This window comes from Chelonoidis abingdonii, chromosome 2, assembly GCF_003597395.2.
Source record: "Chelonoidis abingdonii isolate Lonesome George chromosome 2, CheloAbing_2.0, whole genome shotgun sequence".
NCBI classification, from domain to species: Eukaryota; Metazoa; Chordata; order Testudines; family Testudinidae; genus Chelonoidis; species Chelonoidis abingdonii.
The window spans coordinates 228,576,993-228,602,453 of NC_133770.1; the positions used below are offsets into that span (position 1 = coordinate 228,576,993).

Sequence of the window (25,461 nt, forward strand, 5' to 3'; positions counted from 1 at the left end):
GGGGGCTAATGTCAGGGTGTCCCCCTTCCCCTGCTCCTGCACCCTGCTTACCCCTTCTTCCAAAGAGTGGGGGAGACACACCAAGCTCAGGACAGAGGGTCTCAGCAAGCTGATCTAATTAACAAGATAGTGTACTTAAAGGGGAAATGTGTATATCTTCCTCCATTCCTGTTGCCTTGTAGAGAGAGTTTTAACTCTTGAGGGCTCAGCCAATTGCTAGTTCATCATTCAGCATCAAGGGAAATATCCTACCCTCTGACTCCTCCACCTCAACCATGCTTCACAATCATCACTGTGTATTAAATTGTTGGTTTAAAACTTATACTGTGTGCGTATATTTAATATATATTAGTCTTGTCTGGTGAAAAAATTTCCCTGGAACCTAACACCCTCATTTACAATAATTCTTATGGGAAAACTGGATTCCCTTAACATCATTTCGCTTAAAGTCGCATTTTTCAGGAATATAACTACAACAATAAGTAAGGAGTTACTGTATAATGCTCTTATAAAAGAGGATAGGAAAAAGATTAAAAGTATCCTGAATTTTTACTAGTCTTGCTTATATATTATGTCTTTCTCCCTGTGAGGAGGTATACAAACCTCACACTGGGCAACAAGGGGTTCAGAGATTATTTTGGGCTCAGCCTGCAGCAAATGCTCCATCTGTTGGAGGAATTAAAAGGCAGGGAATTAGATTATTTGGGTAGCAGAGCTGGAGGTGAGTAGACCTGCAGCCCACAGCCAGAGTAGAGCAGAGCCTAAGACTCCGACACATCTGCCCAAAGGGGCCCTACCTGAGGGAAGGGAGGACCCACCCCAAAGATAACCAGAAAGGGAAGTATCCTGTGGCATTTGGACATTGGTAACCCCCTTTACAGTACTTATGTTTGGGTTTCCACACCAGAGAAAAGCCTTGGACTAAGATGACACAGGGGGGTGGATGAGAGGAAGAGGCTCAGGGAGGACAGTCTTAAGCAGCCTTCTTTGTCAGACTACTGGCAGGGCCGGCACTTCCATTTAGGCGACCTAGGCGGTCACCTAGGGCACCAGGATTTGGGAGGGTGGCATTTTGCTGCCCGAGGCGGCTATTTAGCAGTGGGGAGTCCTTCCGCACTCTGGGTCAGCGGCGGCAATTCTGCGGCGGGTCCTTCATTCGCTCCAGGACCTGCCGCCGAAGTGCCCCAAAGACCAGGAGCGCGGAAGGGCTCCTGCCGCAGAATTGCTGCCAACGACCGGGAGTGTGGAAGGGCCCCTGCCTAGGGCGCCAAAAACCCTGGCGCCACTCCTGACTACTGGTAGCCCAAAGGGCCCTGGGTCAGAGTCCAGTGGAATGGGAGGGCCCAGGCTTCGCTCCCCACAATGCCCTCAGCAGTCAGGAGTTGCAGCCATGACCACTAGGCCATGCTTCCCAAGAGAGAACTGTTACACTCCCATGCTCTCTGATAGCTGCTATTCCCCACTGGCTTCTTGATGCACTCCTCCTGGTTCTAAAGGTTAGGTCATCCATTTTTTGAACAGAAATGGTAAACAGTCTTAGGTAAGTTTGACCAACAAATGCTGAACACAGCCCAAAGTCTGGAATAAATTTACAAATATCTGTTTGTCAAACAAGTATTACAAACATGTTTGTTAGTCAAAGGCTTGATCTTTGTAGGAAATTTAAGTGGAGAAAGATAGGCTGGATCCACTGAATACACTGTTTGCATCATATTTCAACCAGCTCTACTCACCATTCTAACTTGAAATGGAGAACAATGACCAGATAAACTCTTAAACAGACATTCTACAAGCAGCTGACTCACTTCATCTGGAGGTAACAGATACTGCCACTCCTACCATTTCATTTTAAGGAAGCACTTACATTCCCAGGGTTTCAGAGGACCACCTGGAAGAAGTATACAGAGGATGTTTATCTCAGATTTATATGATCCTGAATATACAGATTAATATAAAATCAAAGCAGAAAGCCATGCAAAGCAAAGAAAACATTCAAATCAGGTGCTAGGATTTCAAGTAAAGTTGGTGAAACCCATTTGAGATGATAAATCCTTGCATGGGCTATTGGAGAAATAATAGAAAGACAAAGTGATAAAAACAGGTTCAGCAAGTTACAAACTTGCTGCCAAAAGCCATTTGAATTAGTCACATCAGCATGAAATGGGCTTGAGTAAATGTACTACAGCTTTTGTTAACAGTAGCTTTTCCATTGATTCTAATGATACTACACAGAATTAAACAATACTGGCATTGTCAGTTTAAATCAGAGCAGTTACAATCTTGAAGATGGGAATACTTCAATCTATTATTAAAAGACTAAAGGACTTTAGCTGCCCAGTGAAATCACAGCAGAATGAAGGCTTTTGTAGATTTTGTCATCAACAAAAAGTATGGTAAACCAATGGTATTTTCCTAATTCTGAAACCTACTGTAAGAATTCCTAGTGTAGATATAGTAGCTACTAGCAGTTTAATACTTGGTCAGTTGTAAACATCAAGGTGTTCAATTCTGCAACAATAAAAATGTGGTATTTATTGTTTGAGAATTCCCAAGAGTAGAAAGAATGAGAGAAAGTACTCTCTCCCTTTTCACCTATTCATTCCAAGTCAACCTACTGACAGCAAAGAGTATCCCAACTATTCAAGACAGATAGAGAGGAACTCAGAGAAACAGCTTTTCGACATGAAAAAAGTCTGTCTTCATCCTTAATCTAGCAAAACTGAATGTCACAAAATTGTTACACATCTGACATGGCTCATCAAGTAACTTGAGCCAAAAAGCTCAATTCTGAGATCACACCAATGTAAATCAGGAGTAGTATCACTTATGACAATGGAGTTACACTGGCGCGAGCAAGGTCAAAAGCCAACGCAATGTTTTCAGTGAGCCAACAAGCTGGGTTAGAACACTGGCCTGCTGAGCCATTAGCCCCCAACCCTGTAGGGTTGGGATTGTTAGGGGAAAGCAATGACTATTCACATCCTGCAAGTCAACGTGCAATTTATAAGTGCAGGTCCCCCAGAGCAGTGAAGACAATCTCAAAGACCATTCAAAGAAATGTCTGCACCACCGTGTCTGCTAGTCCCCAAAGCAGCATTAGTGAGAAACCACTATGCATTCCAGCCCAGAATTTATAACCATCCCATAATTATGGACATGTGCATCTTTTGAACAGCCAAACATTCACAGGAGCAGTAAACAGTGTTTTTTTCTACCGTGCTTGCTCACAGCACACAAGTAGTTAGTGTCAACTGCAGATTCAAAATTTATTAATCTTTCCTTACAAACTTTTTTTTAACTGTAGGGATCAATTTAAGTTACTTGATAAGACAAAAATGAAAGCCATTGTTTCATAGTGCCATGTAATAATGCCACACTGGAATACTGCAATAGGTATTGATTTTATTTAGCTACCAATTCTAAAGGAGCTCTGCTTTTTCTTTCCACCCTTTGATTAAATAAGGGAACTGTCAGGTTATATGAGTGAGAGTATTTGGAGCGGTGTAACAAACACTAGATTTCTCGCATTGTTTGGGTACTACAGTCAGAGTAAAAAAAAAGAAAGGGCTAAGTAAATGTTAAGCGTTCCATTAAAAATGTTTTTTTATTATTGGGCAAAGTGCTTCATTCAGCAGGAAGATGAAAAAAATGGAATTTGAAAGTTAAGTAATAATCATTTGGGTGTTTTGAATAATTCACCTATTTAGGTGTAAAGTGAGGCTGAAGAGAACTGCCATATGGACTGATCCTGCTAATCCTAGTCGAGACCACAAATATAATGAGATGATTTAAGTAGGCCAGAAATGACTAAAGCTTCTCTGTGTGGTGATGCATTTTAATTCACAAAAAGAGCTTGGCTGACTTGAAACTTTTTCAAGTAATATTCTTAACATTTTCACTCAAACTCTTTATTCCATTGCTGGCTAAAATGCTGCTGAAGCCACTCATATCAGTCACGCTGGATCCTGTAATCTATATTCCAGTCACAACAGACACCATTTTATGCAAAATATAATCAGTCCTTTAATGCCTGCCAAGTTGCCAAGCAATTCCTTAAATGCAGTTTAAATGTATTTTTTCTAGACTGACCAGTGCTCTGCTACATGGATACCTTGGCTAAAAGCGTGTGGTACAGCCCAGCAGCACTCAGATGCAGCTCTATAAAAAGATATTTCTCACTGCTCAAATCTCACTGCAAACATGAGCATGATGCAGCCAAATGTTACATAGTTTGATTGAGCTAAGATCAGAATCCAACAGAGCTGTTTTGCCTGCTGCTCACTAACTTCCATAGAACCAACAGCAGGAAGTGTCAATATTGACCTACAAAGAGCTCCCCACCACCACCAAATCAAAGATTCTTTCATTCTACTCTTGAATCTCATCAAGTAAGCACTTTCTTTCAAGATGTGATAGTCTGAGGGTAGAGAACAACTATATCAACTACAGCCACAATCTGACAGTGCATTTGAGCCATTTAGTCAGATACTAAAGACTACTGAATTCAATCCATGAGCTCTAGAAGTAAGACTCTTCTCAAGGAATTAAGCAAGCATTCATGAAAATCTGTTTTCACTCATCTCCCCTACAAAGCCATGCCTGCCTGGATTTACTACATCCTCAAGGCTTGATTTTAAGAATCTGTGACTGCATGCACAAGCATGGTAATCATTCATGTAAATGCTCCGTTAGATACCTAGCTGATCTATGTGCACACAAATCATAGAATCATACAACTGGAAGGGACCTCAAGAGATCATCTAGTCCAGTCCCTGCAGGCATACTTTGGGATGCAAAATGTTAAGAGCCTGGGCATAATAGGTTTTGTCCAAAATTCTGCATTAGTATAAATACAGTGATAACACCGTAAGGGTTGTGAGACACACTAGAATCCAAAAAAAGGCGCAAGATTTATTCTTCCCACAATGGTGAGGTTATAGGATAGTTGGCTCTGCAAACAGATGAGACACAAGGTGAACTCACAATGAGAAATTCTCCTCTCCTAAATGAAAAAAAATTCTACAACAGCGTATTTTGAAAAATGACCTGAAGTTTAAGTATCAGAGGGGTAGCCGTGTTAGTCTGGATCTGTAAAAGCAGCAGAGTGTCCTGTGGTACCTTATAGACTAACAGACGTTTTGGAGCATGACAACGAAGTGAGTATTCACCCACGAAAGCTCATGCTCCAAAACGTCTGTTAGTCTATAAGGTGCCATAGGACGCTCTGCTGCTTTTGAAGTTTCTAAGGACAGCCTTGCTTATAACAGATGTTGATTACAATGGGCCTAAGGCAGGGGTGGGCAAACTACGGCCCATGGGTCACATCTGGCCCATCAGGGCTTTGGATCTGGCCTACGGGATTGCCAACGACCGTGGCACCGCAGGGCTAAGGCAGGATCCCTGCCTGCCCTGACCCCAGCCCTGCACCACTGCCAGAAGCAGCCGGCACCATGTCCCTGCAGCTCCTGGGGGAGCGGGGAGCAGAGGGCTGGACGCGCTTCCTCCACCTGCAGGTGCTGCCCCCCCCCCCGCAGGCGCTGCCCCCCCCCACAGCTTCCATTGGCCGGAAATGGGAAGCCGCAGCCAATCAGAGCTTTGGGGGAGGTACCTGCAGGTAAGAGCAGCACGCAGAGCCCTCTGCCCCTCCTCCCCCAGGGGCTGCAGGGACGTGGTGTCAGCTGCTTCCAGGAGTGGCACAGAGCCAAGGCAGGCAGGGAACCTGCCTTAGCCCCACTGTACACCACTGCCACCCCAGAGCTGCACAAGGTAAGTCCGCATCTTGTGCCACTCCTGCACACCAAGTCCCTGCCCTGAGCTCCCTGCCGCACCCCTCCTGCACCCCAACCCTCTGCCCTGAGCCCCTTCAGCCACACCACACCCCCTCCCACACCCCAACCCCCTGCCCCAGCCCTGCATGCAATTTCTCCACCCAGATATGGCCCTCGGGCCAACAAGTTTGTCCACCCCTTGCCTAAGGTGTGCTTCTGCCCTTGTTATTCTATATAAATCAGAGAAACTAAGCAAGATGTTCTCCCCCCTAGCACCCACTTCCTTTGCCTTCACTTGTGTGTGTGCACGCACACGACTTTCTTCTCCAGTCCCACTGTTCTTTGTGAGCATTCCAAGAGATTTCCTTCAAGTTTTACTTACCCTTACAGGTCAAATATCTAACAAGTACCACAGGACATCAAGGGCCACTACTGTTCGGAATTCCAGCATACCAGACCATGCTGCACAAACATGCTATTTGCAGTTCCTTCAAAAGTTGAAATTAGGAGGCAACCTCCTCCCACATTCTCCTACAAAATGTTTCTATGATCTATGCTTATGCTATGCATTGGCTCCAGGAGTAATGGAACTCTGTTTCAGTAGTCTCACAAACTACAGACTGTGAAACTGGGCCACTGTTTAAAGTTAGAATGAGTTATCAGTAGATAATGCAGTCACAACATACCCTTGGGACTTTTGCATCAGATCCATTTTGATGATTCCCCATGGCAAATTTTTGAACAGAAATATGCTATAAAGCAAAAATAGTTCATACTTAGGATTTTCCACTATCACCCTCCAAAAATTAAGTATGGGATTTACAGAAAGATACATTTTTAAAGAGTGTTGACAAAAAATACCTAACGGTTGGCCAAAAATGCAGTGTTTTTGTTAGAAAGCTGCATGCAGATATTTAGCTATTCTTTCCACTATTTCTACTGACAGTGTAATTCCTGTTATGGGAAAGGTTTAACAAAAAAACCCATAACACTATAATAATTAGGAACAGGATACATATAAGTACAGTAATAAGAGTCTGGTACACATAGGATGACCAGACAGCAAATGTGAAAAATTGGGACGGAGTAGGGGATAATAGAAGCCTATATAAGAAAGACCCAAAAATCAGGATTGGCCCTATAAAATTGGGACATCTGGTCATCCAGAGTGCTGGTAAGAAACTCAGCTCGATTTCCAGCCCTCAGTCACATGACCTGAGTGAGGTCTCCAAAGACCAATACCCTTGTCACATGACATTGACTCCATCGGTTAACTACTGGGACTTCTGGGCACTAATGTAACATTATATAATATTCCTATAGACACAATCAGAATGAAAATCTATTACACAGTAATCCCCTCTGCAATCATACTTCATGCTAATCTCTGCCATTGGGTTAGTCTACCAGACAAAGAGGCTGATCCATTATATGTGGAACTAAGAATCAATTCCACAGAGATACATGCACAGAGTATTTAAGAAATCAGAATTTAGGAACTGCCATACTGGATCAGACCCATGTTCCATCTAATCCAGTTTACTGTCTGCAACAGAGGCCAACATCAGAAGGTACATGAAGCCATGAAGTAGATGGAGGTGGGACAAACCTAATGGTTAGAAATTGGTTTAACCCTGAAGCACAAAGGTTTTAGATCTCCTCTAAAAGTTTATCTACTATTAACTCTGGATATGGCTATTTTTTACCCATATAATTAGCCAATCCCTCTTTGAAGTGGGCCCCAACTGTACATAAAGCTTTACTCAGTAACAGAGCAGATATCAAGTGTAAATGGTGGATTCTCTGTAACTTGAAGTCTTTAAATCATGGATTTGAAGGCTTCAGTAACTCAGAGGTTAGAGGGCTATTGCAGGACTAGCGGGTGAGGTTCTGTGGCCTGCAATGTGAAGAAGATTAGCCTAGATGATCATGATGGTCCCCTCTGACCTTGAAACCTATGGAATACCTAGCAAACAGAAGTTTAATTACTAATAAATTCATTATAACACAATGTTCATATCTAGGATTTGAAAGATCTATCTTTTTCTAGGTTATTGTTGGTTAACATGGTAATTGAAAGTCACTGAATAATAGTATAAAATGAAAGACATTTTAGCAATTTCCAGTAATCAACATAAAAACAAACTAAAATGCACTTCTGCCTATTAAAAAGAATAATTGTTCTCCATTCAAATTCCTGAAACACATCTCCACTGAAAACAAAAATAAGAGCGAGACAGAGAAAAGGAAGTTAATACTTCCTTACAAGTGCAGATAAGTGAGAATGTTTAGCTAAACTCGTTTTCTTTCTGTAGCAAAAGCACATTCTTGTGGAGTGTTAAAATTTCCCTACAGTTCAGCTAGCCTCTCTTTTTATACAGATGAGACATCTAGCTGCACAGTGCATAAGGAAATGTGAACTTAGAGTTTTCACCATTTCAGCAATATTCCTAAGTATTTTCTCTGCTCTTCACAAATGACCGGCTGCGCTTCAGAAGCGTCAGTGGTACGCACTTCATTGGAGCTGCAAGTGCAGCAAACCAGACAACTGTTTTACGAGACTCTTCAGACAGACAGGCAGCTTTCACAGCTTTTCAAGTAGACAGATATGCGCCACATCTGCTCAAGCCATCATGCTACAAATGGTGCCATAGCCAGCGGCTCAGGCTAGACACCAGAGGTCAGGACAGGGTTGTACTCGAGTGGCTAGCCCAACCTGCCACCTATGCTAACCTGGTTGCACTGCTATTTTAGCACACTAGATCGAACAGAGCTAGCAGATCTGTCTACTTGAATTGGGAAGCACACTTCCACCTGGACGTAATCCATTTGGGCTACCTATGCAGAATCAGTTGCAGGATTTAGACCTAAAATATGTATTAGATCTTCTAATTCATCTCCACAATAATACAGGATTTCTCCCTACCATTTTGATCTGTAGTTTTCAGATGTTGTATTATATAGGAACTGAGGAGTATCCCTTTAAATTGCTTAGGAACCTTCTAGTGGACCTTCCTATCTTCTGTGGCAGAAGCCATCAGAACTCTAAGACAGGAGCAACCTCTACCTCGATATAATGTTGTCCTCAACAGCCAAAAAGATCTTACTGCGTTATAGGTGAACTGCATTATACCAGACTTGCTTTGATCCACTGGAGTGCGCAACCCCTCCTCCCTCCCGAGCACTGCTTTACCACGTTATATCTGAATTCGGAATATCAGGTCATGTTATATTGAGGTAGAGGTGTATGTAGCAAGACCCATAAGTCTGTACAGAAACAGGCTAAGCAATCAAGTACACGTACTGAGGAACAAGAATTCTGCATGACATCTCCTATTCCTGGGAGCTTAGGACTAGTCATGGTAAAGTCCTTGTATGTAGCACCATGCATCTGTTTAGCTGAATAGCCTGTGTATCGTCAGATTTCAAATATACAAAAACCTGTAGGAGAACACTTCAACCTCCTTGGATACACAATAGCAGATTTAAAAGTAGCCATCCTGCAGCAAAAAAACATGAGGACCAGACTTCAAAGAGAAACTGCTGAGCTTCAGGTCATTTCCAACTTTGACACCATCAGCTCAGGATTAAACAAAGACTGTGAATGGCTTGCCAACTACAAAAGCAGTTTCTCCTCCATTGGTATTCACACCTCAACTGCTAGAAGAGGGCCTCACCCTCCCTGACTGAACTAACCTCATTATCTCCAGCCTGCTTCTTGCTTGCATATTTATACTTGCCTCTGGAAATTTCCAGTACATGCATCTGACGAAGGGGGTATTCACCCACGAAAGCTTATGTTCCAAAATATCTGTTAATCTTTAAGGTGCCACAGGACTCATTGTTGCTTCATTCATCATTAAATCATTCTTTTCTTGATATGCATTTGATAACCTCATCCCCTCCCTCCCCAACAAACCCAGAACATAGCCAATACCACACCAAATAAGTGTGCAGAACTTCATGAGATCTTACAGAATAGTGTGTACTTAAAGAGGCATATGGTGCCATTTGTCTGGACATAGCTCCTACTGTTACATTGTGCAGGAACTACTGAGCTTGAACCCCATCCCAAATCCCCAAACCAACATACATAACACTTCTATCCCCTGCCCTCCATCCTTTACAATGGTCATGCTGATTGTAACTTCCTCTCCCCTCCCCCCTAAAGCACTGCACTTTAAAAGCTGAATTAAAAATATCAGGAAAGGCAATACTGAGCCAGTCCAAGCTTCAAGGCACTTCTACAACTCAACACTTTTCACAAGAATCCTGTAAAATTCTTGCATGACGACCATGAAGAAAGGCAGCTTTCCAATTCAAATAACTCAAAAAGATCCAACTAGATAGCATCTTTAGCTGTGTCAGGTGGAAAGCATACAGGCATGAAACACTGAGATGCATTTGAACACCAGACATATTAAGGGGAAATCTTTTTTTGGTCCAATGAAACAAATATGTTAACAGCTGGAATGAGAACCGGCAAATGTGAAACATAGAATCCCATTATATTCTTGAGGAAGCAGAAGTTCTTCTTCTGAGCTGTAAGAGTTTCTTTTCGGACTGATCCCTATTCTTCTTATGGTTTGCTCACCCTCTTCAGAGGCGCAAGAACAAGCTGGCAATTTCCACACAGAGCAAAAATTTTCAATTAATACATAAGATTGACTTATTCCAAGAGGACGGGAACCTCCTAATAAAGTAAGGGAAACATGAAGTAACAAAATTAATAAATAGTCTTAAAAAGTTTCACCTGAGAAAGGTGTGTTAAATGTTAAGTTCAAATTACCTTTATCAACTGCATCTGTATCCTCAACTTTTTCTATGAACATTCGCATTTTATGTCCAAGACCATGAAACTTATCACAGAATTGAACAAAGTATACATATGCCAAGAACTTTAGGACAAAGAGCCCTCAGTTTAACTAAGCCAAGTGATGTCAGACTTTTGATTAGCAATCAGTCAGTCTTACATAAAAAATAAAAATCTGGTCATTACCAGATATCTTTTGTCTACAGCCTTTATATTTCCCCAATGACCTGATCCATTAAAAAAAACTAGCAGTAAAGAAACTGTATTTTTCACAGTTTTAGGCTTATGATGGAATTCATGTTTCCTAAGGGGGTTTAATTGCATTACATGCATACACAACTTCACTGATATTGAAGATGCTGGCTCATATCAAACGAGATTTTGAATAAGTGTTGATATGCATATGTATTAGCAATACTGGCCTGTGTTTCAATAGCAATAGCTTGGTATGCTCTGGCAGCAAATGGTCATAGATTAAAATAACAGAGAAAGAAAAAGATGGCCAATTAAATGTGCATACAACCTTTCCCCAGTGAGCTCTGTTGATATATTTTCCTCCCAATACTGGGGAATCTCCCCTCCCCTCTTGAACTAAGGCTAAGTCCACACTACGGCATAATTTCAAATTAGCTAAAACCGGTTTTATTAAACAGATATTAAAACGCCAATTGTGCGCATCCACACTAGGCACGTTAATTCGATGGTGTGCGTCCATGGTCCGATGCTAGCGTCGATTTCTGGAGCGGTGCACTGTGGGTAGCTATTCCGTAGCTATCCCATAGTTCCCTGTCTCCCCCGCCCCTTGGAATTCCGGGTTGAGAGCCCAGTGCCTGATGGGGCAAAAATCATTGTCGGCGGTCGTGTTCTGGGTAAGCTCACTCTCCTTGTGAAAGCACAGACAATTTTCGTGCTTTTCCTGGTGAACTGAGGCAACACGCCATAGAACGCCGATGCCTGCTGACATACGCAATCGTGGACTTGTCAAATAACCTCGGCACGTCTATCTCTCGTGGAACCATGAGACTGCAAAGGCAGGCGAAAGCGGCAGTACGGCACGCGGCGACGAGAACAATGAGACTGGGACACTGAATCCCCTAAGGGCCCTGGCGTTTGACACTGCTGGAAGTGGGGAGCTGTACCTCATTGAACGCCGATTTGTGGCAGGAAAACGCACAGACTGGGACCACATAGTTTGCGGGTGGGACGATCGCACGGTTGCGAAACTTCGCATGTGTAAGAGCACTTTCTTTGACTTGTGACTTGCTTCGCCTTGCCCTGAAACTGCATAGAACAAGATGAAGAGCCCTCTCAATTCATGGTAAAAGCGGTGGCAAAGCCCCTTAACATCGCAACCCAACAGCACTGTCAGTCGGGGAATCAATTGGAGTGGGAAAATCTAACTGTCGGGGCTCTGTGATGCAAGAGCCAAAAGCATCATTAAGTCCTGCTACGCACAAGGTGGGACTCTGGAACTGGCAGGTCATAGTGCGGTTGTGCGCAGTGGGATTCCCTAACTGTGGTCGGGGCCACCGAGATGGAACCCATGATCCTTTGCCGAGCACAGGGCACCGTAGTAAACGCAGGGTACTTTTAATGTGCTGCAGACTGGCTGGAATCACAAGGTGATCGTTTTCATACACACATCCACGTGATGCCAGGAAGGTATGACGCTCGGTCTCAGAAGCACATACGCTGTTTAAATGCTGTCGCATAGGAATTACTTCCCAGACAGAAATAACGTTGGGGATGTTAAATGCCCTGTCGTACTCTGGGACGCACCTACCCTTGATCCCATGCTCAGAACACAAGGCAGCCTGGACAGTAGGTCAGCAGCGGTTCAACTTACAGGCTTTTGAGTCAAGCAGGATGTGGTAGAATGTGCATTGGTCCATTTAAAAGGCCTTGGGCACATTATTACCGCCAGGACGCTCACGCAACAATGTCCCCGTTGTTATGCTGCTTGAACTGTGCTCGCACAGATCGTGTGAAAGAAGGGGGACACTTTATGGCTGGGGTGGAAGCTGAGGCAAATCGCCTGGCCGCTAGCAAGCAGCCAGACACCAGGGCGATTAAGAGCACACAGGAAGTGGTGCGGATCAGAGAAGCTTGAAATAGTTTGCATCACGGCCAGGTATGGTGTGACTGCTGTGACTGCTGTGTTTGCTCCTTCAAGAACCCCACCCTTCATTGACCCTTCCGGTAAGCAACCCACCCTCCCCTTTGATTACAGCTGCTAGGGAAATAGAGTCACTAGCATTTAAAACCATGTCTTCTGCTATTATAAAGTCATCCCTTAAGCCAACGCCCCTCCCCCTTTGCATGTATTCTGTTAAACAGTAATTACCAAAGAGGCAGAGCAATTATCAAGGTATCCGGTGTGTGTTGGAGGAGGATAGAGGAAGGAAAAGGCTATTAAGCACATTTCAAGGTATGACAGCCTTTGGTTGGACAGTCACAGAGTGAAGTGCGAGTGCAGAAAGCCTCCCCACGCATCTAAACACGTCTGGGTGCGTAGATATGGAACATGGGGGGGCTAGGGTTACAACAGGAGCTGCAGTGCACTCGTGCCCACTGCTCTGCCTGAAGATCCACCATGCGTCGGAGGATATCAGTTGATACGCAGCAGCTCCAGCTTGCATCCGCCACGCTGACTTCCTCCTATACCTCTGAACTTCTGGGTGCACTTCTCACTTGGAGCATCCCCGGTCCTCTGACATTCACTGGCATCTTCCTGTACTTGCTAGATGTCCTTCCACTCATTCTGATGAGCTCTGTCACTGCGGTTACTTTCATGATTTCAGAGAACATTTCATCTCACGTCCTGTTCTCCAACCGCTTATGAGCTAGCCTCGGAGGGATGGAGGCTGAAAACTGTGCAGCTGCATGGGGAGGGAAAACAGGAGAGAAATATGTAAAAGATACATTTACAGAAAATGTTTACTTTACACTATCACTACATCAACAAAACGGATCACTACAAGGTCCATTTGCATCTTTTAATATGAGTACCTGTGGCTCTGGTGTTGCCGGATCCATCCAGACGCAGGTCGGCATCAAGTACTCGCTTTCATGGCGGCATGGTAAGCGTCTCTTTGACTTCTCCAGCCTTCATATACACAGTGCCTCGATCTTTTTCTATTAACCAGCAGCAGCAGATGCCAACCGCGCTCTATTCCCTGGAAGATTTCTATATTCTCCCCCACTGACTGGTGCTAAATGCTAAACACCTCTACCCTACCTTCCCCCGCCCCCCACCGCGTGCGCGTACTGGAAGATTCCTGCTTGCCAAACGCTCAGCGCCATCGTCCTCTCCCTCCAGCTTTGCTACATGCAAAATTGAGAAGCTCAATAGCCCAGTAGAAAATAGCCATCTCTGTCCCTTTAATATAAATTCCTGAATTTCAACAAGGTCACAATGAATATTAACTCTATGAGAATCACAGCGCGAGATAAGAATAATTTTCCAGGAATGCCAGGAACACCAGGTACATACTACTGTGTCTTGTCACGCAATGATACCAATTATGCTACTAATCATGGCAGGCAATGTGTCTATCATGGTGGACGTAAAAAACTGCTTTCCAGAAGCTTTCGCAAAGGCTTCGCAGTACTGCCAGGGCGATCATGGAGATTCTTGGAGGTTCACTCATCCCCAGACATTCAAACTTTTCCTGTAATTACTGGCGCAAATGCTCCCAAGCCTGATGGCAAATCATCATTAAAACGCTTGCTTAAACCATTTTGATATTAACAAACACCACGCAGAGGCACTTCCATGGTTCCTTTTGGGCAGTTGCTGGGAGGTGGGGGGTAATCCGTCTGGTCACAAAAGCCTCTCTGTTGCAATGGAGTCTGGTGCTCGACTCGAGCAAAGTCGTCCATCTTCTCCTCCTCCTCATCTGCCCCCTCCGCTGAATCCTCCGCATGTTGAGATAGACCCACCTCGAATCCAACAAAAGGGTGGAGTGGTGCAACCCCCTAAAATGCATGCAGCTCAGCGTAGAACGCATGTTTGCCCTGCCCAGACTTCCCGTTTTGCTTCTTTGTTTTCTGTAGTTGTCTGAAGCTCCTTATTCAATGCACTGCACTGAGTCCCTGCGTGGGCCTTTCTAACATAGCCTTGAAATTTTAAATTTTTCATTTCGTCTTTAGAACGGATTGTTAGCACTGAATCCTCTCCCATAATGCGATCAATCATACATTCCTGCGGTCCATGCGATTCTTCTATTCTCAGACGACGCATTGTTACCTGTGCGAGACTCTTCGTGGCTCTGTGCTGATCAGAGCCTCCACGCGCCAAACAGATAATGATTCAACAAGTTCGCGGGGTGGGGGCTTTTCCTGTTTACCTGGTCAGTGCCTCTGAGTTCTGATTGCTGTCCAGAGCGGTCAGTGGTGCCCTGTGGGATACCTCCCGGAGGCCAATAATGTCGATTTCCGTCCACACTAACACTATTCCGATATAATAATATCGATTTTAGCTGTACTCCTCCCCAATGAGAGGAGTAACGAAATCGATTTAAAGAGCACTGTAGTGTGGACGGGTACAATGTTAAATCGATTTAACGCTGTTAAAATCCATTTAACGACGTAGTGTGGACCAGGCCTAACTAAGCAATTCTGTTATTCAGCAAAGCTCCTGTATCATTTCTCTCTCTTTTCAGCTGACCTGCCCATTCCTTCTGAGAACACTTCTCACTATCTAAATGTGGCATGTCAAGGGAGTTGCAGATATTGTTTATACTATGTTGTAATCCTTTGGTATCACTTAATTGGTTTAAATGTCTTTAAAATAAATCTGTCAACTCTCAACAGCTTTAACTGAATTTCTAGGCCTACTTAGAGACTTGTCTCCACATCCCTCTATGTAGTAGTTCTTTAAGATTCTGTTTTATACCTGTGCAAAACAATATTATTCCTTTATCATAGGCCCTGTAGAATAATCACAAGAGAGGAACAATTGCCCTCCTTTAAAAGCTACCTAACAGTGAGGATGATGTAATACCAATATAATAAAAACCACCAGGATCTTATTAAGAGGGATAAGGCAAAGATGCCACATTTATTGTAAATAATAATAAAGCAAAAAATGTTGTTTGACTAGTTCCTATTACTACTTATTCCTTACACACACATTATATATATTTTCATTCACACAATCATTCATTCAGGTTCTGTATAGGTGTTATAGTTACCAGCCTAGAAGTTGCTCATGCCAAGTTACTGGCCACATATCTTGGTCATGAGGATGGAGCCAAGTCTGTGTCAGATGCACCTGGAGGCTGGCAGCAGAACTAGAGACTCAAAGTCCTCAGTTTTTAAGAGTCCATTTTTATAGGAATTAATTCATATGTTAGTCTATGGGAACTGTTTCATCGTGCTGTTGTTGGCTCAATCAGCAGATGGCACATTCCTGGTGGCTCCACACTGTCTAAAGTGGCAGATTCCTTCCAGGTGTTTGGGGTGGATCCCAGTTTACCCTCGGGGGTTGTCTGGTGGTCCACTTGACACATTCTTTGGCTGATGGATCCTTTCTAGGCTGGCACCTCCCTAACCATTCATGTACATCAAACATTCCTCAACATACATTCCATCTCTTAACCATATTTTAATTTACTGTCTCCACCATTTTTGGGGTGTGTGTTAATTCCTATGAGACTCCCAGCCCTGTAATCACAGAGGGTGGGGGTCTGTTTGTTTACATTATATCAATTACAGCTTAAGGCTAGCATAGTGTTTACTTCAAGAACAAAGTCAATTAACTTGTTTGTAATTTTTACATAGTAAGAGAGTATCTTTCACAGGACAGATATAATCAGTGTTTTCTGCAGACAGGAGCTTACAAGTTTTAACATAAGAATTTAAAAGATTTTTGTACTTGGTGAACTTGGGGGGTCACTGTTACTTGGGGGAATCACTGTTAATACCTTCTTTAATATCCCTACAATGACTGTTGTCATTAGTTGTTTAACCATTGGACCAAATTACCAAAGGAAGGGGCAAATTTGCTACCTCTTGACATCTTCACAGGAAGACTGGATGCTGTTTGGAAAGAAATGTTTTAGTCAAACAAAAGTTCTTGAGCTCAATACAGGAGTAACTGGATAAAGTGTTATGGTCTGTGATACAATAGAGGTCAGACTAGATAAGCTAATGGTCCTTTATGGCCTTGAACTCTACCTACTACAGATTGGGCCTTCTCTTCACCACCAGAAATATAAAGCATCTCTATGTAGAAAGGGAAGCTTTATGAAGTATTCTTCACAACATCTGTCTCCAGCATCCTCTATCACATTTCTAATAAATTGTTTACAGTTGCATTTGATGAAGTGGGTATTCACCCACTGAAACTTATGCTCCAGTACGTTGGTTAGTCTATAAGGTGCCACAGGACTCTGTCGCTTTTTACAGTTTGAAACTAACACGGCTACCCCTCTGATACTTTAGAGTTATCTCATCCTCACTCAGTTGCACCTGCAGAATGGCTCTGATCCTGCAAGCTTCTCCATGCAGGCAGTTCCCTGCACTCATGCAGAGTCTCACTGTCTTCTGCAGAAAAGTCATCCCACGCTAAGAAGGCTAAGGACACTGAAGATTGGGGCCGTAGACTGATCTCTTTGAGGCATGGACTTTTTTTACTGTCCATTTATGTTCGATTGGTACCTCCAGCAGTATAAATAATATAAAATATTATGTTGCCCATTGACAATGTTGCTTCAGTAGATATTTAATCTCAATGAAATACCGCAGAAGACAAATTCTAAACACAGCAGACATCAGTTAGGTGTGGGCAGGTGTCACAGTTGGGCATTGCTCTTTCCTTCTTTAGGAAAAGCAAATAAGTGTGCTGGGAACAATTTTGTATTGATCTAATCCTCAGGGAAGAGACTTTAAGAGAGCAAATCATGTCACAGTTGTAAACCTGAATCTTTAGCAACTTCCAGTAACATACAGCATTCAAGGAGATTAATCCAGTTTTTACAAAATCAAACCAAAGTTTGTTCATTCCCTGTAATTTTTAACCTTAATCTTTTCAGCCATTTATTACAACAGCCACTTGGCTCTCAAGTTCTCCCTCTCTGACAAAGTTGTAGTCAGTCTATTTTTGATGTTGTTTTAACAACTTCAATAACAATGATGATTAAGGTCTTAATAGGCTAGCAGATGTTTTCTAAAGGGAAAATAGCAGCATCTGAAAACAGATCCTCATGTTTCCTGAGCAAACACTATTCTGGTAGCACAGCACGTTTATCCATGGCAATTGTAATCAGTTAAAAGCTAGTTCTGGTTTAAAACAGTTCACAAAGAGGTTTAGGCTTAAAAATTTAATCACTTGCAAATAAACACTCTGAAATAACAGCTACCTTGATGATCCCATGCTGCTGTAACTATTTGTCTATGTTACTTGATCATTTTCCACTAGAGTGACCAGATATCCTGATTTTATAGGGACAGTCCCAATTTTGGGGTTTTTCTTATATAGTCATCTATTACCCCCCGTCCCCTGTCCCGATTTTTCACACTTTCCCTCTGGTCTCCCTGTTTTCCACTCCTGCAATACAAACATTTCCAAACATAAGGAGACCAAAAAATGGATATGGAAACATTAATGAATGACAGTAAAGGCAATCAAGCTGAAAAACCATTAGTGGGTGTGTTACTTTGGTTGGAAAGCAGTGACATTCCAGTCCTATTTTGTGACTAGACAAAAAGGGTATCCTGGCCTTGACACAGGGAGGAACCAAACAAAGCCCAACCTGACAAGAGACCATTAGCAGCTGCTTCTTTGGAGTCCTATCTGCAGAGAGATAACCTGGGAGCAAAAACAGTCCAGCAACATGGCCCTAGCCAGCAAAACAGTCAAAGCTCCACCTGTTCAAATGCATTTGGTCATTTCCTATCACATCAACACAACCTTAATTATTAACTTTTATCTGTACCTTTACTCCTGACAGTGGAAAGTGCTCTTTGGAGCTGCTGCAGTTCTCAGCTTCAATATTTTCAGGAATTAAATTGTTTCCACACACATTCAAACACTTTTCCTTTTTTCTCTCTCATCCTTCAAATAATGTACCTCCAATCTAAACTGCTCCAGCCATATAATCACCTCAAACCTCCAATTCTTCCCAGGGGTTTGCCTCTGCAATTAACAATCACCCTCACCCACCTAGGTCAGCCACTGAAATTTATCCACCTCCCACTACCTCAAGTACATGCCCAGACTGATTTCTCTTACTCCCCCTCTGGGATCTTTCATCCCAGACCTATACTCCAAGGGTGCTTCTGGAATAAGTTATCCCCTGAGATCACTCAAACTCACCTCCTCCCCAAACACCATCACTAGAGACTCCCCTTATGATATACCAGCCATTCCTACTTGGATAATTCACATATATCTCCCCTTGGAATATATCAGTCCTCCACCACCACCACCAGGAGCTCCTGTGATCTGCCACTCTAGAGATTCCCCCTGGTATATGCCAATGCCTAGTGCTTAATTTGTGTTAGGGCTTGCCAGGGCTGAGCTCAGCATCTCTAGGCTTGGTAGTTCATAGCCCCGGCACCTCTGGGCTTGCCAGGTCAGTTATAAAAGTAAAGAAATTGGTTGAGCCCCAGCACCTCTTTCATTACAAATTAATGACTGCCAGTGCCACAGTGAGCAGTCACTGCCCATATGGAATACACCCCGAGATATGCCAGCACTCACCTTCCAGGAACTCCCCTGGGAGTATGCAACTATGCCCAGGATCACTCAACCTCCACTTAGTCACTAGGCTACCAGACTCCTGTGGAATCTGCACCACTTTTCAAGGACCCCCGGGGCAGTCACCACCCCTCTACCCAGTATGTCTCCCCCTGGAATTTCTCCACACTGCCCCTGCTCCAATTGCTCCAGCCCCTGGGTCACGCTCTCATCTTGCAACAGCCAAACTGGGGCGTAGGGAGCGAAGCGCCAGCCCTGAGAGGCACGAAGTTTGACCAGGAGCTGGAAGCTCAGCGAGCAAGAGGGAGGCAGTGTGGTACTTACAGGAGTGATGTCTGCTTGGGCACCCGGGGGATGTGATCCAACATCAAGTGCATGCAGCGGATGGTGGTTTTAAAGCAAAGGCATCGACTGGGGCGGAGCAGGGCAGGGACGCGGCGCACCGCACGGCCAGGAAAAGGACAGCTAAGGAGAGAAGTTTGGACTCCATCGCCTCTTCGCGCCCAAGCCCCAGCTCGCGGGGAGTCTGGCCGCTCCCGCTGCACTCAAGCATCTTTCCAAAGGACTTCCCGGGGCCAATCAGCAATGGCTGGGATCACATTACAGGCTGCAGCAGCCCCGGGTACCACCAGGGGGCGCTGCCCTACTAAAGCCTATGCAGCCGGGCTTTTAAAACCTGGTTAGAAAGGGGGGAGGTGGGGGCCAGACACTGACTGTGTTAATTAGTTTCAGCTGTGGGAAGAGCGATGCCTCGCAGCTCAGCTAGTGGAGAAATTGTTTTCCACAGTGTCAGGTGATCCTTTTAATGAAGAATGCGCTTTCCTGGAATTGCTTAATCCAGGCGAGACCCCTCCCACTGATATGCTAACCAGCTGAACTGCTTGGGAATGCAGAGGTTGGCACATTTCCTCTCAATCTTAGCTGCCACTAGACAGTGCCCTTGCTTTGCACAGGACTTTAGGGACTAGGTAAAAAGGCAGGTCCCCAGGGGGTTGCAGTGTCAATCTCTGTTTTGCAAGAGTAAGTCCAAGTGTCTCTGCACACAGGAACACACGCTCTTAGAGGAATAGGCGGGAGAGCCACTACAATGGAGAAAATTTCTCTAGCCTTAAAAAGTAATGAAAACCATACTTTTTAGAAAAAACAGATGAACAGGCCTGTATACATTTTGGCCATGTCAAGCTGCTTTGCTTAATGCAAAGGGAGTCTCGGTAAACGCGTTCCACTTTCTAACCCCATGGAGATAACACTGATCCCATAAGCTGAGAAAAAAGAAAGCAGCCATCCCTTTGCAGTAGGGAAGACAGACTATGCTTCCCAACTGGTTTGTCGCCCCCATCAGCCTCCCAACGTGTCACAGCTCTACTTACCTTTGTAGTGTGGGGAGAAGGAATGACCACTCAGCGAGATTTCCCTCCCTCTCTGGATGGATAGTTCATTCCTCCTCTTGTCTTTGGGAGAAAGTGGCTGCGCACTTTCCTAGTTCCTTCTTGGGAAAGAGAAAAAGATGTGACTGGCAGCTTCACTCCTAGGCCTTGTCAGCTTCAGTGGATCCCTTGCACCCGTACAGAGTGACATAATAATACTTAGCCCTTGTACAGTGCTTTCATCAGCAGATCCCAAAAGAACTGTGCCCATTTTACAGATGGGGAAACTGAGTCACACACAGGTGAAGTGTCTGGCCCAAAATCACCCAGCAGGTACATGGAAGAGCCATAAAACAGAACCCAGATATTTCTGAATCCTAGACCAGTGCCACTGGGCCACGTTGGGGCTCTCTACAGGCACAGGGAGCCACCTACTTGGATGCAGTTGCAGGAACAGGGACTTGGGCCCAGATCCTCAAATGTATTCACGTGCCTAACTCCTACTGAAGCCAATGGAAGGTAGGCACCTAAATCACTTTCAGGATCTGGGCCTTAGTTCACAAGATGGATAGCTGTATCCACCACTGTGATGCATGTATGCAAACTGCCATAGGGTTCCACACGAGGGCAGCAGTCCATCCACACAGATTCCAATGCAGGCTTTGGGCCAATGACACCTATCCCCATGCTCCCACTCCTCCAATGCCCTTTGTAGACTGTGCAAGGTGAAACTCCATAGGCCTCCATTATGCAGTCAGACCCTTAGACCCTTGTCCTAATGCAGGACTAAAACTACAGACTATAAGCTCCTTTAAGGGCCTTTACATCCTCTTGGTTTTGTGCAGTCCCATTGGTAAACCCATCAGAAGATAAAATGGTAAATTAATAATAACTCTGCCCATCTGCCCAGCCCTTTTGGTGTGGTTCCCATAACACAGAGGAAACTTGTTCCAAATCCAACCTCTCTCTTCTAAAAAAACAAACTGAGAAGATAGCAAAAAGCCATTCCTAACACATCTCAGCCAGGGTTCACACTAAGTTGCGGTACAGAGGCAGCACTTGTTGCTCTGATAGATGACCTTCTTCTGTCCATAATCAAGGGGTGTACATTCATGCTCATCCTGCTAGAAGTCTGAATCATTTAAAATAGTTAATCACCAAATGCTTCAACCCTACCTCCAAAGGACTTCAGGTGTCCTCATGGCTCATGATCTTCCTTTCAGTGGGTCATTTTAGATCATTCTTCTTCCATCCACAGAGCCATTGTGTAAAAGGATGGGTGGCCCAGGAATTGGAGCACTGGACTACAAGGAATATTCCAGCTTCTGTCATTGATTTGCTGTGTCACCCTAGGAAAGACACTTAGCATCTCTGAGTCTCAGCTTCATCATCCGTAAATTGGGGGTACTGATAATTACCCAGCTTGTAAAGTGCTTTGAGATCAGCGGATGAAACAGGCTATAGACTGTATTAATTATTTATTATCATTATTTATTCCCTGTGGAGCCCCACCAGATTCAAACCTCTCCCCATCTGACTCTAAAAGGCCCCTCCAAGTACTTCATTGGGGTGGATGCACTGAAGTGTGATAAGGCAGAGCCAAGCTCATAAACAATACTTGAAAATACTAAAGGGCTCCTTAATCTAGTGAAGAAAAGGCATAACAAGAACCGAAGTCTGGAAGTCAAAGCTGGAAACTTTCAAATTAGAAATAAGGCATCACTTTTTTAACAGTGGATGTATTTAACCATTGGAACAAACTACCAAGGAAAGTGGTGGGTTCTCCATCTCTTGATGTCTTCAGATCCAGGCTGGATGCCCTTCTGGAGGTATGATTTAGCCAAACACATGTTATTGGGCTCAATCCAGAGGTAACTGGATGAAATTTAACAGCCTGTGATTCAAAGGGGATCAGAATACATTATCTAAGGGTACCTTCTGACCTTTAAATCATTGAAATGGCTACGGCTACCACAGTTTCACGTAGCAATGTTGACATGGCCTGTGGGGTTTTTTAACTACAAAAGGAAGCACTGAAGAGCTAACAGTGCTTCTGTTACATACACAGTTCTTGTTCTGGCTTTCCAGAAAGACACCTCCACTTAAGCTTTATCATATGTTTTCTCTTTCTCTAAGCATTATTGTTGCTGGCACAGTAACACATTTCATGTTTTCAAAATAAACTGTTGTTGATTCTCCAACTGCCTTATGCCATTATTTCAACATATTGTAAAGGCAACAAGTCTCATTAGGGCATCCATTCCTTGATGATTGGCACATTGCTCAGATTACTGGCAGCATGCAACCCAATACAGTGCAACTGAGGCATATCTCAATGAAATAGCAATACACTGACCTATTGTGCCTTGTTCATGCTCATTTGGAACATGTGCATCAACCTTCATCTTGGGTTTATTATTGTGACTGCTATCATCACTACATACATTCACATAACAGGAGCTAGTTACACACAGCTAAAGACAAAGCATCCGACGAAGTGGATATTCACCCACGAAAGCTCATGCTCCAATACATCTGTTAGTCTACAAGGTGCCACAGGACTCTTTGCTGCTTTTACAGATCTAGACTAACATGGCTACCCCTCTGATACTTGAAAGCTAAAGAATGAACATCATTGAATTATAAATGAGAAATTACAGCATTTCTACCGTGACATCCCTTCTCCCTCAGAATTCTCTTATTTTTTTAAATTATTTTTATGGATAGTCTCACAGAAACCTATTGCTATGGGCCTATTAGTGGAGGGAAGGACAGGACAGCATTAGGGATAGTATTGTTTTCCTTGTCCTAATAATACTCCTTGTTCAGCTTTTGAAGAAAACGACTATTTTTTAATCACGATAGTCTCAATACCTTGGATTCCTGAACAAAAGTCACAGAATTACAAACAATTCGTTCACTTAGATTGCAAGCTCTTTGTGACAGATACTGTCATATTGTTCTGTATTTGTACAGCACCTAGCACAATGCTGGCACTAGCCTAGGAACCCCAAGCCATTGTCCTGAACCCTGTGCTAGGTGCTTTACAAATACAGAACGATATGACAGTATCTGTCATAGATAGATGACAGCAGAGGTAAATAAGTGATAATAATACAGTAGAACTTGAGAGTTATGAACACCAGAGTTAGGAACTGACAAGTCACCCACACACTGGAAGTTCACAATCAGGCAGCAGCAGAGACAAAAAAAAAAGCAAATACAGTACAGTTCTGTGTTAAACATAAACTACTAAAATAAAGGGAAAGCAGCATTTTTCTTCTGCATAGTAAAGGTTCAAAGCTATATCAAGTTAATGTTCAGTTATAAAGTTTTGAAAGAACAACCATAATGTTTTGTCCAGAGTTAGGAACATTTCAGTTACGAACAACCTCCATTCCCAAGGAGTTCGCAACTCTGAGGTTTACTGACCAAATAATCCATTAAGAATGTGCATGTTTTAAACTTACCCAACTCTATGAACTTCTCCTTGGCTCAATCAAACCAGAGCACTTCCAGAGGCAATGGGAAGAGATAATGGAGGGGAAATAACGTTGCTTTGCAAAGAAATATTATTTGCCAGGTATCGCTCTTCAAATTTATTTGTATCCATTTGGGGAACAAAGACCAGGCCAAAAAAACCCCAACCCCCGATGAAGGGTTCTAGGTCAGTGTGGAAATTACAGAGGTGGGGGGAGAGCGCACTGTGCTCTGTTGCTGCCAAAGTGATGGAGTGAATGCTTCGCAGTCAGTCAGAGCCTGGCCTCGTGTCAGTTGTTTTTCTGCCTGAAAATTCATGTGGTATTACAACATGATAGGGTATCACAGGCAATGTTAGGAAAAAGCATGTGAAAAAGATCATGCACTAAACATGGCTTTTCTTTATTTAACAAGGGCCTTTGATAGTGTTAACCGAGGGGAGTTCTGGGAATGTCAGAAAATATATAGATCATAGGTGGGTCACATTAGGGAATAGAAATTGTATGGCATGTCTTCTTTCTACCTTCCTCTTTTTCTATGTCCTCCTTGCTTTACCTGCTCCGCTCATATCCTTCCTCTCTCCCACATCTACTCCATGTCACACCTTCAAACCAAACAAGAAACTCTAAGATGACATTTTTGTAATATAGCTTAAACATAACAGGTGTAAATCCATTTTAGAAAAAGAGAGCATAAAGCTAACATGACATGTACCTGCCGTCACACTGTTCACTTTATTTGTGTATTGTATCCCTTTCCCAGCCCCTTCTCCTGTTCTTTTGTCTTAAATTGCACTCTCCAGAGATTGGGCTATAGCCTGTAGGTGAAATCCTGGATTCATTGAAGTCAATGGCAAAACTCCCATTGACTTTAAAATGGGAGTTAAGCACCTAAATACTTCTGAGGTTCTGGGTCTGTATGTCTTAGAAGCCTACGTTCCATTTTCAAAAGTTACTTAGGCATTTAGGAGCCAAGGATTCACTAAAAATCAATGGGACAGGGGTTCCAAAGTCACTTAGGCACTTTTGAACATTTTATCCCTGATTGCTTTCTACTGCTAATCACCAAATCAGGAAGCTTGATGCCTTTCAGCTGAATTGGCCCAATGATTCTGAGCATAAATTGGTATGAGTTACTCCAGTGTTAAAATATTTGATCAGATCAAAGTGCTGTTTCTGTTCCTTAAAGAAATTCAGTGATGCAGTACTGGGCTGGGTACATTGTTCAAATAGCTTCTTAGAAAGTGCTCTCCAGTCAGCTTCATGTGAAAGTTCACATAACACCATCTCGATTTTAGCAGATGCTTACTTTGGAACTGATTTTTAGGAA

General features: G+C 43.5%; 1 protein-coding gene across 1 annotated transcript in view; it reads right to left on the reverse strand.

Moving 5' to 3' along the window:
• Positions 1-20,190, reverse strand: part of PXDNL (peroxidasin like) — a 263,150-nt gene extending 242,960 nt beyond the window's left edge. The window contains 4 exon segments of the mRNA XM_075062026.1: positions 19,610-19,701; positions 19,704-19,802; positions 19,804-19,824; positions 20,155-20,190. Coding sequence (XP_074918127.1) covers positions 19,610-19,701; positions 19,704-19,802; positions 19,804-19,824; positions 20,155-20,190 — 248 coding nt within the window.
• Positions 20,191-25,461: the final 5,271 nt, after the last annotated feature.